Source organism: Mytilus galloprovincialis, chromosome 12 (genome assembly GCF_965363235.1).
Source record: "Mytilus galloprovincialis chromosome 12, xbMytGall1.hap1.1, whole genome shotgun sequence".
Lineage (NCBI taxonomy): Eukaryota > Metazoa > Mollusca > Bivalvia > Mytilida > Mytilidae > Mytilus > Mytilus galloprovincialis.
In genome coordinates this window covers 9,059,780-9,076,027 of record NC_134849.1, presented here as the reverse complement: position 1 = coordinate 9,076,027, position 16,248 = coordinate 9,059,780, and the positions used below count along the sequence as shown (strand labels likewise).

The 16,248-nt window shown below is 34.3% G+C and overlaps 1 protein-coding gene and 1 long non-coding RNA gene across 2 annotated transcripts; both read right to left on the bottom strand.

The window, feature by feature from the left end:
* Positions 1-1,760: 1,760 nt before the first annotated feature.
* LOC143053583 (uncharacterized) lies at positions 1,761-6,729 on the bottom strand. The gene is made up of 3 exons (XM_076226379.1): positions 6,670-6,729; positions 4,191-4,528; positions 1,761-3,714 (listed from the first exon to the last, which is right to left on the bottom strand). Exons 2-3 carry the CDS (start codon positions 4,363-4,365, stop codon positions 1,895-1,897), a joined length of 1,995 nt encoding a protein of 664 aa, XP_076082494.1. The 5' UTR covers positions 4,366-4,528; positions 6,670-6,729; the 3' UTR covers positions 1,761-1,894.
* Positions 6,730-8,612: 1,883 nt separating this feature from the next.
* On the bottom strand, positions 8,613-9,991 carry LOC143053584 (uncharacterized). Its single transcript, XR_012971420.1, has 3 exons — positions 9,820-9,991; positions 8,838-8,917; positions 8,613-8,686 (listed from the first exon to the last, which is right to left on the bottom strand). It is a non-coding gene; the product is annotated as an uncharacterized LOC143053584 (long non-coding RNA).
* Between the last annotated feature and the right edge of the window lie 6,257 nt (positions 9,992-16,248).

The following is a 16,248-nucleotide window of genomic DNA, read 5'->3' as shown; positions in this document are numbered from 1 at the left end:
ATAAATCAACAATAGCAATCAATATACTGGACAATTGATCTGTCAAATTAATCACCACGACGAAGATTTTTAAATAAAACAAAACTATTTAATGATTTCAGTACAGATTGATATCAAATCTATTAAAATTGAAAAAAATGCCGGTTAACCGGTTAGCGTTTTTGGTATTCGGTATTCAGTCCTTCAAACGGTTAACCGGTTAACAGGTTAGCCGTTGACAACACTTATTTAAATCATAGTCAATGTATAAGATACCTCATACAAATCAACCCATTGTTGACATTTTGTGATTTCGGGCCTTTTACAGACGACTATGCAATACTAGCTTTAAAGTCAATCAGGTCATTAAAGATTGCATATTATGGCGCTAAAATTGATTCATTTATAGTGTCTTTGCATCGGAACTAAACACATTTATTTAAACACTAGGTGTCGGCATGACACGGTTTATGTATATATGTTATGATGGTATAATACTAAACCCCAAACGGGAAGGATTGTGTCTGATATTCATATGATGATTATATAATCTTTCAATCAGTTTAATTGAAGTCTGGAGCTGACATGTCAGTTTACTGCTAGTAGTCTGTTATTATTTATGTATTATTGTCATTTTGTTTATTTTCTTTGGTTACAACTTCTGACATCAGACTCGGATTTCTCTTGAACTTAATTTTAATGTGCGTATTGTTATGCGTTTACTTTTCTACATTGGCTAGAGGTATAGGGGAAGGGTTGAGACCTCATAAACATATGTAACCCCGCCGCATTTTTGCGCCTGTCCCAAATTTTAGTTTCTTGTGTACAATTTGGAGTTTAGTTTGACGTTCATTATCACTTAACTAGTACACATATTTGTTTCGGGGCCAGCAGAAGGACGCCACCTGGTGTGGGAATTTCTCGTTGCATTGAAGACCTGTCGGTGACCTGTTGTTGTTGTCTCTGTTCTATGGTCGGGTTGTTGTCTCTTTGACACATTCCCCATTTTCATTATCAATTTTATTTGATAATTGTTAATAACCTTAAAGTGACCTAAAGCTGTTAATGTCTGCGTCATTTGGTATCTTGGGAAGAACTGTTTCATTGGCATTCATAACACGTCTCCTTTTTCATATGGACCGTGGGTCTTTTTTGGGGGAAAACCAAATTTGATTAGCAATCAAAGCTAACAAAAATTGAGAGTGATCAAAGATTCTCTGGATTTTTTTAGCAAACTCTACTCCATAGATGGCACTCATCATCGTCCGCGTGTTAGTACAAATCCTGTAAACGGACATCACGAATTGGGAAAAACGGTTTATCAGATGATAGCGGAAATGATTTAGTTGTTTTATTTAGATTCCCATTCACCTTTTAAATAATGTTACCAACTGAGTTATAATTTTTACAGGATTTGTACTAACACGCGGACGATGATGAGTGCCATCTATGGAGTATTGTTTGCTAAAAAATCCAGAGAATCTTTGATCACTCTCAATTTTTGTTAGGCTTGATATCTTTAGTTTTCTATGTTGTGTTTTTGTACTGTTGTTTGTCTTTTTTTTAGCCATGACGTTGTCATTTATTTATATTCTGAGTTCAGATGTCGCTCTGATATCTTTCTCCTCTCGTTATTGTTTTACACAACAATTTTCAAAATCATATCTTAAACTCCAATTACTAATGGGTTTGTTTCCGATCACATTTATTTTTTATCTGTTCTCGACGCAGATCAATAATTGTTATTGCAATAAGGAAGATAGTACGCTCAATACGTTCAATACGCTCATTAAAACTTTATTATTTCAATGAAAGGATCAAGCCACTTCATTTTGTAACACGGATAAAATATTTCTCAATACTCTTATTGTACATCATAGCATGGTTCATACGCTGTTGATGATAGAAGTTTATATTAAATCTCAAAAAGTTTTGATATCCGTGTTTCTGCTGAAGGACATACATACTCATCACATTGCAAAGCTTCATCATAACACTGATAGGCCATGTCTTTATCACCGGATATTTCAAAACATACTCCAAGTATTGTTATTGCATTAGACAATGTATTTACTGACCGAATTTTATTATTTTTCATTGCTAAATAAAAACCCCTTAATGCGTGTCGTCTGTTGGATAATTCACCAAGATGATGATAGCATAGAAATGTAAGACAGTGACACATTATATTTGGTAGAATCTCCATATCACTGAACTCTACCTCAAGTTGTAGTTCTTCTGGTATTAATGGTGAGCGTTGTCCGTAATGAAAATTTATCACCCTCTCTTGCAATGTCATTGGGAAATGTTTGTTTCTGTATATGTTATTGGGTATTCTAGTGTTTGTCATCATCAAAAAAGTTGACCAATTTGATAGAGCATAATCCGTTATTTTGAGTGCTACTTTGAACTGTCTTGTTACATAATAAAACGACGCGTATAACAACCAACCCGATACAGTATCTCCCCTCATGATACGTTGGCAAAGTGCATGACACAGTTTTTGTATGTGGTACGTGTTAACATTTGTCGTCATGTCTTTCGTGTAAGGCACATGTCTGAAAAGTAAAACGTTGAGAAGAACATGAAGAAGGAACGGAGATTTACTCGTTGCAGACACTACACCGTTATATGTATTGTCAAGCGGAAACAAATTATGTAATAATCCATCGATCCCTCCACACAGTATACTCTCAAGAACACTTAGAAGTATCGTATTGTTACTCTTATCGATCTTTCCTAGGAACATGTTATGTTCAGGTATAAAATAATTTGGACAGTTACACGTGTTAACCCATGATATTATTTTTTTCAGACAGAGAGAAAAACAATAATATGTTTTAGATAAATGGAATGTTTCAATATCAACTTCCTCCGAAACCCAGAATAAAGCTGTCTTTAAAAAGTAGGAGCACACTAAATCTTTTACTTCATCGATTGTATTAATGATACGCTTTAATGTTAGTTTGAGAAGACCGTAACATAAAAATTGAGTGAAATTAAACGAATGTACAAGTATTTGTTCTGCTACAGAGAAAGACACTCTCCATAATGATTCATTATTTGATAAAATCTTAGGTCCTATAGGTACGAACAAGCATCCATAATTTATGATCCTGTTGATAACAAGATTAGGAGGCCATTGGCATCGATGACGCGATTCCCATGGAATTGCGTTAGAAGGTATCAAATTACTTCTCATGCAAAATGCCAAATCAAGTGTCTGATCTTCGTCTGAAATGCATGGGCCGTGTACACACGCATTCATATTGGAATACATTCTCATGACATGATCAAGAAAGCGTTTTGAAGATAGATAACCTTTATCACAAGAACCAGATGGACAATTATAACATGTGTCAGTTACATATGCTCCATTACGTATTTCTACTGGTAGGAGCCTAGAGAATCCTGGATGCACAAAATCTGTTTCCATAACATAAAATTGAGCATTATTCGTGTTATTTGTTTGTTTTGATATGTCTTTTACATTCGGTATTACTTTCTTGTAATTCATAACGTTCATTATATCTAGGTCACTGCCGGGTAAATTAAGCCCTTCTGCTAAACTCCCACTGGATATCTGTGTACATTCACTCGGACCTGTTGTATTGATGAGCCCATCTTGTATTATGAATAGCCGTTGTCTCTTTCGTATGTGTAGTTCTGTACCAACTATTTGTACTAAGTTTTCGTATAAGTAATTCTCCTTCTGGTCAATACAACGTAAATCGTCTATAACAAACATAATAACAAATGTATTATATACGTAAAATTTCATTCGTACATACAACATGATCTTCCTAGATTTATCCCTAACTATCATTACATTCATAGCGTTATTGTGGCCAGTTATGCTGAAGTAAGAAACGTCAAAATTATTTATATTCATATTGTCAATTTTGTTCATCCTGTCCGCAGGTATAAGAGTGTAAATATTGAAAGCCCTTATCATCAATTTGTGTTGTCATTATCCATGTACTTTTTTCTTTTGGTTATGGTGTTGTCTGTTTGTCATTTCCACATCCTTAGTGCTAATGTGGACTGTTTGTCATTTTGTTTAGAGATGTCTGTTTGTCTTCTTATTTGTTGTTGATATTGTTGTCTACGGCTATTGGGTTTCGAGATAAAACATTGTATCTTTTGTAAAACAAAATCAGGGCTACCATATTAACAAAGCCATGTCTCAATTATTAATAAAAATATATTACCTGTATTACAGTCTGTACAGTTCTCTAAGTATTCCAGATATTCCTTAGATAATTTGTCAGGATATCTAAGGTTTATTATCCACTGTTCTTTTGTTTTCCTTCGTTCTAAACAAGCTTTATACATTCGTTCAAATTGACTAATAGTTAGTCTAAAACCTTCATTTGAGATCACCATTCCTCCACCGAAAGGTTTGTAAAGTAATGATGTAAACTTACGCTTTCCCCTGTATGGAAAACGTTTTACTCCGTATATTTCCCAGTATGTTTTTCTTTCTTTAGGCCAAATAGGTTTTCATTATCAGAAATGTCTTGGTGTATGGTGTTTCCGTTAATGATACCTGTATAAGAAAGGCGAAAGATACCAAAGGAAAATTTAAATTCATAAGTCGAAAATAAACTGACAACGCCATGACTAAAAAAACATACAAACAATACTACACAAAACTCCATATAGAAAACTAAAGAATGAGTTGCAGGAGCCAAGTTTCATTTTTTTTAGTTTTAGTTTAACATCAGATATTTATGTATAGTTCAAGGACTTACTTTGATGAATGTCTTAATAACAGCGGACTACAAACGTGTCCAAGCACCAGCACCAAATGTAAGGAAGATAAGACAGACACCTTATAACAAATACGTTTTGTCCACAGGCACTTGTCTCAGAAAAAAATTCCTATATACCTTAATATAACACAAGGTACTTAAATGGCATTTTCGAAAAATGTCAGACGGTGACGAAATTCCATTGTATGCCGCTTTCTAGGCTGTCAACCCTACTACAGCTTGGTATAGCGTAAATCTAAATTGATTTATCTTTACCATGATGTATAACATGCCTACATTTGTTGTCGGAATCATCCGTAGCAATCCTACCCAAGTATGTCAATCGTAATAATTTTACCAACCGCTGATGATTTGACAATAAACGCGTCACGTCTACTTATATATCTCGGTTTCCGATTGGTCAATATTATGGGAAAGTCTAAATGATTCTCGGAGTTATCTGATCTTGTTTCATTTTCATACGTAAAGTCAAGAGAGAGTCTGAATGACATTGACGTCATGGGAAAATTTGAATCTAAAAAAGGAAAGGCGTTACTTATTAGACATACCACAAATACGACTTGTTAGGGATTTTTCACGGTATCTTATATAATTTAACTTACTGGGTGATAAGTTCTATTCAGACAAAAAATAACAGTTTTTTTCTGAAACAGTTTTTATAATTCATCATTTACTGCGAGACGTGTATTGCCAAATTTTCAGCGGTTAGAAAAATTATTATGATTGACATACTTTGGTAGGATTGCTACGGATGATTCCGACAACAAATGTAGAAGTGTTATACACTATTGTAAAGATAAATCAATTTAGATTCACGATATAATAAGTTTTAGTGGGGTTTACTGCCTAGAAAGCGGTATATAACGGAATTTCGTCATCGTCTGACATTTTTCGAATATGCAAGTTAAGTACCTTGTGTTATATTTAAGGAATGACTGCAATATTTTTTTCTGTCTATGAAGAAATAACATAAAAAATATGGTGCACACTGAATAACGTGCGTAGCGGGTTATTTAACAGTGTGCACCACATTTTTTATGTTATTTCGAATAGATAGAAAAAAAATATTACAGTCATTTCTTATAATTTAATTCTAAATTCCATTTTAAACCGTAGAAAACCATGAAAAAAACGTTGATGACGTCACGGTCACATGACTAAATTATGTATATGGGCTGATAACAAAATAACGTCAGCCAATCAGAAGACGCATTACATCTTAAATTAAATTATTAAGGTATATAGGGGAAAAAATTCCGAGACAAGTGCCTGTGGTTTTGTCTTCAAATCATGTGCCAGTGATACGTTAACATTAATTAATGTTGCAATACATGTATTGATAATTAGATGATACCATGAACATCTATTTGTTGTCTGATATATTATGATTATTGAAGGATATCGATGTTTACTTTTCGTAAATCGAATATTAAGAAACAAATCAAGGTAACAACATAGACTGAGACACTCCCTTGAAGTTCATAAAGTGCCGTCGAAGAGGTAAACGACACAAGTGCCGTCGAAGGGGTAAACGACACAAGTGCCGTCGAAGGGGTAAACGGTCTGCTAAGAATATTTTATCAAAAATAAAATGTCCTACCTTTTATAACTGAGCCGCTTGGTGTTCACGTGTTGCCTCACATAATAATTGACGGATCAAACTTTGGAGTTTAGGGAAACTGAAACAAAGAATTCAAAATTTCCTGATGAAAATATTGTAATTACTTGTAATGATTCTATCTAATTTTGTTCGTATGCAGACACAAATTGCGAATTTTACATGTCTCTTGCTAAGAAGGTTACATCAAAAATAAAATGTCTTACCTTTTTATCACTTGGCCTATCAACTATATCAAGTCTATAACTATAATACTAGAAGTGCATTTAATGTTCAAAATATGAACTGTAGAACTACCTTTTATCAAAATTCTTTCCTACCATCTGTTATTCGTGAAACAAGATGTTAGATGTACTCCTTTAAAATTTACACTTAAAAATTATATAAACCGAGATACTAAGAAAGTCCCCACATATTATAATGCTGGTTGTAGAAAAGGCCAAATACTTCACGCCAGACTCCAGTTGAACTGCAGTGGCTTAAATGAACACCTTTTCCAGAAACATATTGTTCTTTCCAGCCTCTGTATATGTGGGTAAGTTGAGAGCAGCAAACACTATTTGCTAGAATGTCATAATTATCGACTCATCAGAACATAAACCATTTCTACACTACCAATATATAATATACAAACATTATTACCAGGTAGTAAACTAATCAGTGATGAGGAAAACGAAAATATTTTTAAAGTTGTACAAAGATTTATTTTAGAAACAGGGAGATTTGGTCCGTAACAATTATTTTTATGTCGATGTCGATTAAGATGTTGAAACTTTATTTGATGTAACCATGGTAACCTTATTTTCGAAACGTTAACATATTTCTCAGCTACATGCACTATAATTATGAAAATACGAGTTGATCACATTTTTCGATCAAACTGACTTCTGAGTAACAGGCAAACCACAGAATAAACATGTTAGGTAACTAAAAAGAATTGAAAATTACATTATACGAGTTTCTTATACTATGTTCCTAATTATGTCATTTTTTAAAGGGAGACGGATTTATATAAGTTTTTCTTGTTTCCGAATCCCTGTATTTCATATTGTATAATTATATTTTGTGCACTTTTCGAAATAAAATATTGTTTAAACTAAGTTTCCTGATGAAACAATTGTTATTACTTGTAATGATGCTATCTGATATTGTTTGTATGCAAACACAAATTGCGAATTTTATCTGTCTCTTGCAAAGAATGTTTTATCAAAAATGAATATCTCACCTTTTATCACAGGGCCGCTCGATGTTCACTTGACAGCTCACACTATTACTTGAATGATTAACTGTAGGAGTTTAGGGAAACTGGATCAAATGGAGAAAAACACTTCATGATGAAAATACTATAAATTCTTGTATTGATGCTACCTGATGTCGTTCGTACTATATCAAGGATGGGTGGTTACTTCACAAATTTTTAAACACTTATATAAATATAATTACAAGGAAATCGAAACACAATGTTAATAAATCTTTTGTTCTCAACCTCACTCTTGTTTTAAAGTTAAATTAGATTCACAAGAAATTCACGTCAAATTTATTCAGTCACACAAAACTTATTTCTTTTAAGATAACGATAAAATTTGAAAATTTAGGTGTTATTTGAATAACTGTATTTTATGAGTCGTAACGTGAATCTCACGTAAGAGCTCGTTTTTGGTGAAATATATGTGCATTTCACGTGAGATTCAAAGTTCATTAAAATTCAGTGAAGTTGATGTGAGTGTTCATATATTTCCCAATAATAGTAATATTATATGTCAAATGTATTTAGTAGTTCTTTTTGTTTTGAACGTGATAAGTCATTTGCAAATAGCACTCTTTTATGTCAGACATGTTACGTTTTCATATTATAGTTAACTAATTAACGCCCTCCAATATGACAACTATCTATAGAGGGCAGCACATTAGTTTGGAGTATTACTGTTAGTTACCGTATGGCCTACAACAATAATAAAAAAAACATTGTTATGCATGGTGAAGAAAGCTTTAAATGGCATTGATATTACACAATATACACAAAACGACAATAGAGATATGTACGCTTCACCAAAGAAAGACAATGCAACATTCTGTTTATTCATGCATCACACATTGTGCGACTCCACACGCAGTCAAAGGTAAACAATCGTGGATAGGAAAACTGGTACATTCTAAGATCAGACGCTTATTTGTGTATCTAAAGATCTTTAATCGCGCGAACAGATGAGTTAAGTTCTCGTGTTTTTCATCATCAAAACATATTTCCGGATGTCTTAAAATAAAATGTCTTCACATTGTTACTTGAACTATTTACCGTTGGGGTTTAGGGAAACTGAAATAAAGATAGCCAAGTTTCCTGATGAAAAAATTCTAATTACTTGTACTGAGGCTATCTGATTTTGTTTGTATGAAAACACCAGTTGCATCGACAGGTTTTTTAACCTCTCTTGCTAAGAATGATTTATCCAAAATGAATATCTTACCTTTTATCACAGGGCCGCTGGATGTTCACTTGATGCCTCACACTATTACTTCAATGATTAACTGTAGGAGTTTAGGGAAACTGGAACAAATGGAGATAAACACTTCATGATGAAAATACTATAAATTCTTTTATTGATGCTACTTGATGTCGTTCGTACTATATTAAGGATGGGTGGTTACTTCACAAATTTTTAAACACTTATATAAATATAATTACAAGGAAATCGAAACACAATGTTAATAAATCTTTTGTTCTCAACCTCACTCTTGTTTTAAAGTTAAACTAGATTCACAAGAAATTCGCCTCAAATTTACACAGTCACACAAATATTATATCTTTCAAGATAACGATAAAATTTTAAAATTTAGGTGTAATTTGAATTACTTTATTTTATGAGTTGTAACGTGAACCTCACGTAAGAGCTCGTTTTCGTGAAATTCAAAGTTCATTATAATTCAGTGAAGTTGATGTGAGTGTTCATATATTTCCCAATAATATTAATATTATATTACCAATGTAATTTCAACTGATCGGGCGGAGCTTACGTTTTAATTTGCATAAGGACAGTCTATTTGAAGATGTGTGTGATAAGGATGATTGTCGTATTAATACTAATTGAATTCTTATCACTAATCAGTGTCACCAAACCCATATACAAAGGAACTGATTGTATGATATTGGCTGAATTACTGGACACTTCCTTGATGAGCGTATCCCAAAACTCCTGTCTATAGATGGACTGGTCTTAAATGAGCGAAATTCTTAAACTCCACCCAGTCAAGTGAAATAAATCTAGTAATATGTCAAATGCATTTAGTAGTTCCTTTTGCTTTGAACTTGATAAGTCATTTGCAAAAAGCACTCTTTTATATCAGACATGTTACGTTTTCATATTATAGTTAACTAATTAACGCCCTCCAATATGACAACTATCTATAGAGGACAGCACCTTAATGTTATATTCACTCCGTTACACTTACCTGATAGGTTTACATAATTGGATATTCTCTCCGGTATTTGGTCTTATCTCGCTCAAGCGCTTAGCTGATCTTTTAAAATCATCTACATCTATATCAGTTAAGCGCTTAGAACCTCAGTCTTCTTTCCGGCGAAAATCCAGCCGGTCGTGTTTTCGCTCTGAGAAAATACATTGAAATAATTAGTTTATGAGTTAAGAATTATTAAAATAATTAACATTATGGCAGAAGTCGCTATGAACGGTTCAAATAGCGAAGACGACGTTTTACAGGAACGTCCCAGTTTGTCAATTGACGCGAACGAAACGACAAAGATGGCGGCTCGTACTCGTTCTTCTTCTTCGTCTAAGAAGAGCAAAAGCAGGTCTACCAAGAAAAAGGATGACCAGCTAGACGCCTTAGAAAAGAAATGGGAAAGCAGGTTTGCCCAATTTGATTCAAGGTTAGATCAAATATGTAATTTTATGGAAACTAGTCAAAACCCTGGCACTGCGGGTGAGCAGGTACAAAATGTTTCTACTTGTGATCAACAGGATAGCGGCTCTTCGGGAGCGCGCAGACCTTTACAAGAAACACAAACTCCTGAGGTAAATTTGCCTAAAGATAATGAGGCAGAGGAAAATTTACATGGAGATGTTATGTCTCTGGCACCAGGCCGTTCAGAGAGACTTAACATTGGGTTATTCTCAGATGAAGAAGATGGGACTTCAATGAGAAGTGACAATGAAAACCATAATACTGTAGCTAGGTTCAGTAAATATTTAAAGTGTCAAGAAACCGAGGAAACAGACTCTGGTATTGACAATCTTAATCAGTTATTTGGTGACGACGACAAAACTAAATCAGTTTCTAAGTCAGCTGGCCTTGTTTTAGACAAAAGTCAGATTGATATTATTTCTGGATCATGGCATTGTGAAAAACCAGAAAAGATAACTGCATACAATGAGCAATATAAGTTGTGTTTCCCAGTACATGAAAGTTCTGAAAAACATTTGGATATACCTAGTCTAGATAGCTTTACATCAGACCTACTAGTTAAAATGGTCCAAAAGCTTTTACAATTTCTAATAAGAAAAAGACTTTATATACACCTTATCTAAAATCAGTAGAAAAATTGGCTTATCAAGGACAAGCTGCTCAGTGGCGGATCCAGAAATTTACATAAGTGGGGGCCCACTGACTGACCTTAGAGGGGGCCCGCTCCAGTCACGCTTCAATGATTCCCTATATAAGCAACCAAATTTTTTTCCAAAAAGGGGGGCAGGCCACCTGCCCCCCCCCCTAAATCCGCCTCTGCTGCTGCTAAAATGGGTATTGTTTCATCGTCTTACATGCAACAGGCATTAGGTACATTATTAGAAACATTATTAGACAAAGAGGTGAATATGGATAGGGCAGTACAACAAGTTCGTGATATCTTTGCTATGTCAACAAAAAGTGTTGATTAGGTTGCAAGAGCAGGTGCTTTTCATCACCTTATTAGAAGAAAACTAGTAATGGAAGATACTGGGTTAAATGATATAAAAGAACTTAAAAATTCTTTAATTTCCTTACCACTTTCAAGCAGTGGAGTGTTTGGTGACAAGTTTGAACAAACCTTGAAAGATAGGATAGAAAAAGACAAACAACTTAAGGAATTGCTTCCTGAGTTACATATTGGAAATAAACCTGGGTCTTTTCTGGGTAAAAGAATAAACACTGCTTCTAATGATTGGCAAGCAAAACGTGTGAAACAAAATGTTAATCAGAATAGTTTTAAATTTAACTCCAAGTACTCAGCGTTCTTTTCAGAGAACAAGAACTGTTTCAAGACCTGACAAGAGTGACAATAAGTTCGAGAAAACAGGAACTAATTTTCGTCCCTCATGGGGCAACCAGGGAAAAAACCAACAAAGAAAATTACTATTTAAAGGTAAGCAATATCATGGCTTGTCATCCGGAGATACCTGTTGGGGGACGTCTAATTTATTTTCTGAAAAAATGGGAACAAATAACAGACGATCAATGGGTGCTTTCTGTTATAAAAGAGGGTTACAAACTGGAATTCTTAGAGATTCCAAAGAACACAGGAATAAAATTTACCTGTGTATCTGCAAAAGATCTAGATATTTTAGATACAGAAGTAAGAGAGCTAGTACAAAAAGAAGCTGTAGAATATGTACCTCTGAACGAAATAGAAAACGGTTTTTACAGCACATTTTTTCTTGTCCCCACGAAAACAGGATCTGGGGATAGTTTTGCCAACAGTGGAAAGAACGTCCAAATTAATAACTTCATCACAGGCAATGATCTTTCAAAATCAAGTAATAGCCAGAGATTTTCTTCACCTTCTAGGGATAATGTCATCCTGTTTAGAAATAATTCCCAATGCAAGATTACACATGAGACCTGTTCAAATACATCTGTTGAAATTTTGGAAACCAGTTTCACAGAATCTGGAGTTCAAAGTCCCAATTACTGCACATATAAGAAGCCATCTAAAATGGTGGTTAGATCGAACCAACATAAAAAAGGGGAGATCATTGAAACATTGGGAAATAAAGGCAACAGTAGTATACCGCTGTTCAAACTCATAAGTCCATGGCCAAAAAACAAAAGCGGGGTAACAAACTAAAACTGAGGAAAACGTATTAAATATAAGAGGAGAACAACGACACAACACTACAATGTAACACACACAGAAACGGACCAAGCATCAGAAAAAATCCCCCGAGAATAACAAATATAACATCAAAACCAAATGGAAACCCATGCCACTATGACAACAGATGCCTCAACATCAGTGGGTTGGGGAGGTCACATGGGGACTCAGATAGCACAAGGAACCTGGAACCTATCGGAGAAAAACTCCATATCAACTGCTTAGAAATGGAAGCAGTGATAACAATGATAAAACACTTCTTATCCCAATTGAGGGGGGGAATGTATTAATACGTTGCGACAACTCAACGGAGGTACAATACATCAATCGTCAAGGGGGGACCAAATCAATGATTCTTTGTCTAAAAACTTGGGAATTATGGAATTTGGCAATCGATCATCAGATTCAATTGAAAGCAGTCCCCATTGCGGGCAAAGCAAACATCTAGCGGATTTATTGTCGAGAAACAAAATAAGACACACAGAATGGACACTAGAAAGATCTATAGTACAAAAAATATTCTTAAAGCTAGGTTCACCAACAATAGATCTGTTTGCATCAATCCTCAACAAACAAACTCAAATTTTTTGCACGTGGTTTCCTCACAATCAAGCTTATGCTCTAGACGCACTGTCAATTCCATGGCAGAATCTGTTCGGGTATGCATATCCTCCAATATGCCTAATACCAATAATTCTACAACACATGTCCCAGTACAGGTGTCAAATTCTTCTAATAGCACCACATTGGCCAAGAAGACCTTGGTACCCAGACCTGTTGAAATTACTGGCACATTACCCTTTAAAAATTCTAATTCAAAGCAATCTTTTACACCAGCCAGAATCACGGATTTATCATCCAAATCCAGAAATATTCAATCTAACTGTATGGCCTCTATCAACAGACTCTTTAAAAAGAGAGGCTTTTCTAAGGACACTAGACAATTATTGTCTGCCTCATGGAGGGCAGGAACTCAAAAAGATTATTCTGGCAAATTCAAAAAATTCTGTAGCTGGTGTAATGAAAGGGAAATTGATCCCTATACTGCCTCTTTGACAGAGGTAGCAGATTTTTTGACAGGTCTGTTTACTAAGGGACTTAAATATAGAACAATAGCTGGATATAGGTCCATGTTATCTTCAGTCTTACCGCCTATAGAAAAAATTCCTGTAGGCCAACATCCATACATAATAAGACTTTTAAAAGGTGTATTCAATTCAAGACCACTTAAAATTAAACTTTTACCAGAATGGGATCTTCTGAAAGTTTTAGACATGTTACAAAAAAGTCCATTTGAACCAATGAAAAACAGTGTTTTAAAATATGTTACTTGGAAAACTATTTTCTTAATTGCTATTACTACTTTCAGACGCTGTAGTGATCTTCAAGCATTGAGAATAGGATATGGTAATATTAGTGTACATAATACTGGTGTGTTTTTCATTAGAGAAGGCCTTTCAAAGCAGGATCGTCCTGGACATAATGGTTCAAAAATATTTGTTCCAAGTTTTAAGGACAACAAATTATTGAATCCGAAAAGGTCATTGTTTTATTATTTGAAAATGACAGATAACTTCCGTAATTGTGACAGAAGTAACAGTAAATTGTTTTTAAGTGTAAATAGTCCGCACAACCCGGTCTCTAGTCAGACAATTTCGAATTGGATTGTCCAAACCATCCAAATGGCATATAATGACAAAAATAAGTCTGTAAAGGCGCATAGTACAAGAGCTATTGGTCCTTCATGGGCCCTATTTAATGGTTCATCTATGAAATCCATCATGGAAGCAGCAGACTGGAGTAGAGACTCTACTTTCACGAAATTCTATTTGCGAAATCTAGAACCAAGCGTTTTATCTTAATTGTTGAATAAGAAAAAAGAAAGAAAAAATATATAAAATAAACATTAAAAAAAATATTGTACATTCATGTATATAAAATATAGATATTGAAATCCTCATTTCCGACGAGATGCGATGGAATTTTAGATGATGAATATAGACTACAAAGTGTTTGAATGATAGAATAGAAAAACAGAATATTCATTTTAATATTAGTGTAAATAATGGATGATTTTTGAATTTTGTGAACGGAGTTACACTTACCTGATATACTACCTACCTCCTCCCCTCAGTAATTTCTTTTGGTGAATTCAGCTGGATTTTCGCCGGAGAAAACTGAGGTTCTAACCGCTTAACTGATATAGATGTAGATGATTTTTAAAAGATCAGCTAAGCGCTTGAGCGAGGTAAGACCAAATACCGGAGAGAATATCCAATTATGTAAACCTATCAGGTAAGTGTAACTCCGTTCACAAAATTCAAATTTGTGAACCAAATTATATAATTTGAAGTATCATTGTGAGTTATCGTACGGCCGACAACAATAATAAAACAAAACATTGTTATGCATAGTGAAGAAAGCTTTAAATGGCATTGGTATTACAAAATATACACAAAACGATAATAGCGATATGTATGCTACACCAAAGAAAGACAATGCAAAATTCTGTTTATTCATGCATCACACATTGTGCGACTCAACACGCAGTCAAAGGTAAACAATCGTGGATAGGAAAACTGGTACATTCTAAGATCAGACGCTTATTTGTATATCTAAAGATCTTTAATCACGCGAACAGATGAGTTGAATTCTCGTGTATTTCATCATCAAAACATATTTCCGGATTTTTAAGCATATAAGCTGATATTGCAGATAAAAAGTGTAAAACACTTGTCTACGTTCATCTTAAGAGAAATTGAAACACAACTTTACTGAACAATCTTTCGAAACCCATATCAATTATTATTTTCATATATGATCATACATTTCCCCGACATCACATGTGAGAGTCTGATGAATGTTATTTACTTTTCTTATGGTTCCGTCTACAAAAGACTTATCAGTGACACTTGAATCGAAACATATTAAATGCCAAATAAAGAACGTAGTTGAAGAGCGTTGAGGAACAAAAACTCTAATTGGTTTGCCAAATACAGCTAAGGTAATCGATTCCTGAGGAAGAAAAGCCTTAGTATTTCAAAAATGCAGTTTTGTAAAATTTTAAAGCTAATTTATAAATGATAATTCATGTCATCACAGAAGTGCTGACTACTTGGCTGGTGATACCCTCGGGGAAAAAAACTACACCAGCAGTGACATCGACCCAGTGGTTGTAAATAAAACACTTAAGCAAATTTGACAAAACTTTTAGCTCTTTGGTCCTAAATGCTCTTCAACTTCGTACTTAAGTAAATTTTATAATAAGGAGATGTGGCATCATGTTACTTACAATTTCCATTTGAATTTCGTCCTTGAATCACCTCAAGCATAATATATAGGTTGGGTTCTTCTTATATATGTACCATAATGGAACTCCAAGTGGATCTGAGAATATAGATAGTACAGTAAACATGCAACGCAACCTAAGATTACATCCATGACCTACATACACAGGTAGATCTGATAATTAGAAGATAGAAAAGGTTTTAATCCCATATTTAATTTACAGTGCAAGAAGTTATCAAGCAAACAAGTACAAAGTTGAAGATCATTAAGGGTCCAAAATTCCAAAAAGTTGTGCCAAATGCGGCTTTATAGGTAATCTATACCTGGGATAAGAAAATCCTTAGTCTTTCGAAAAATTCAATGTTTTGTAAACCGGAAATTTATAAAAATGACCACATTATTGATATCCATGTCAACACCAAGATGTTGACTACTGGGTTGGTGATACCCTCGGGGACAAAACGTCCACAAGCAGTGGCTTCGACCCAGTAGTGTAAATAGTT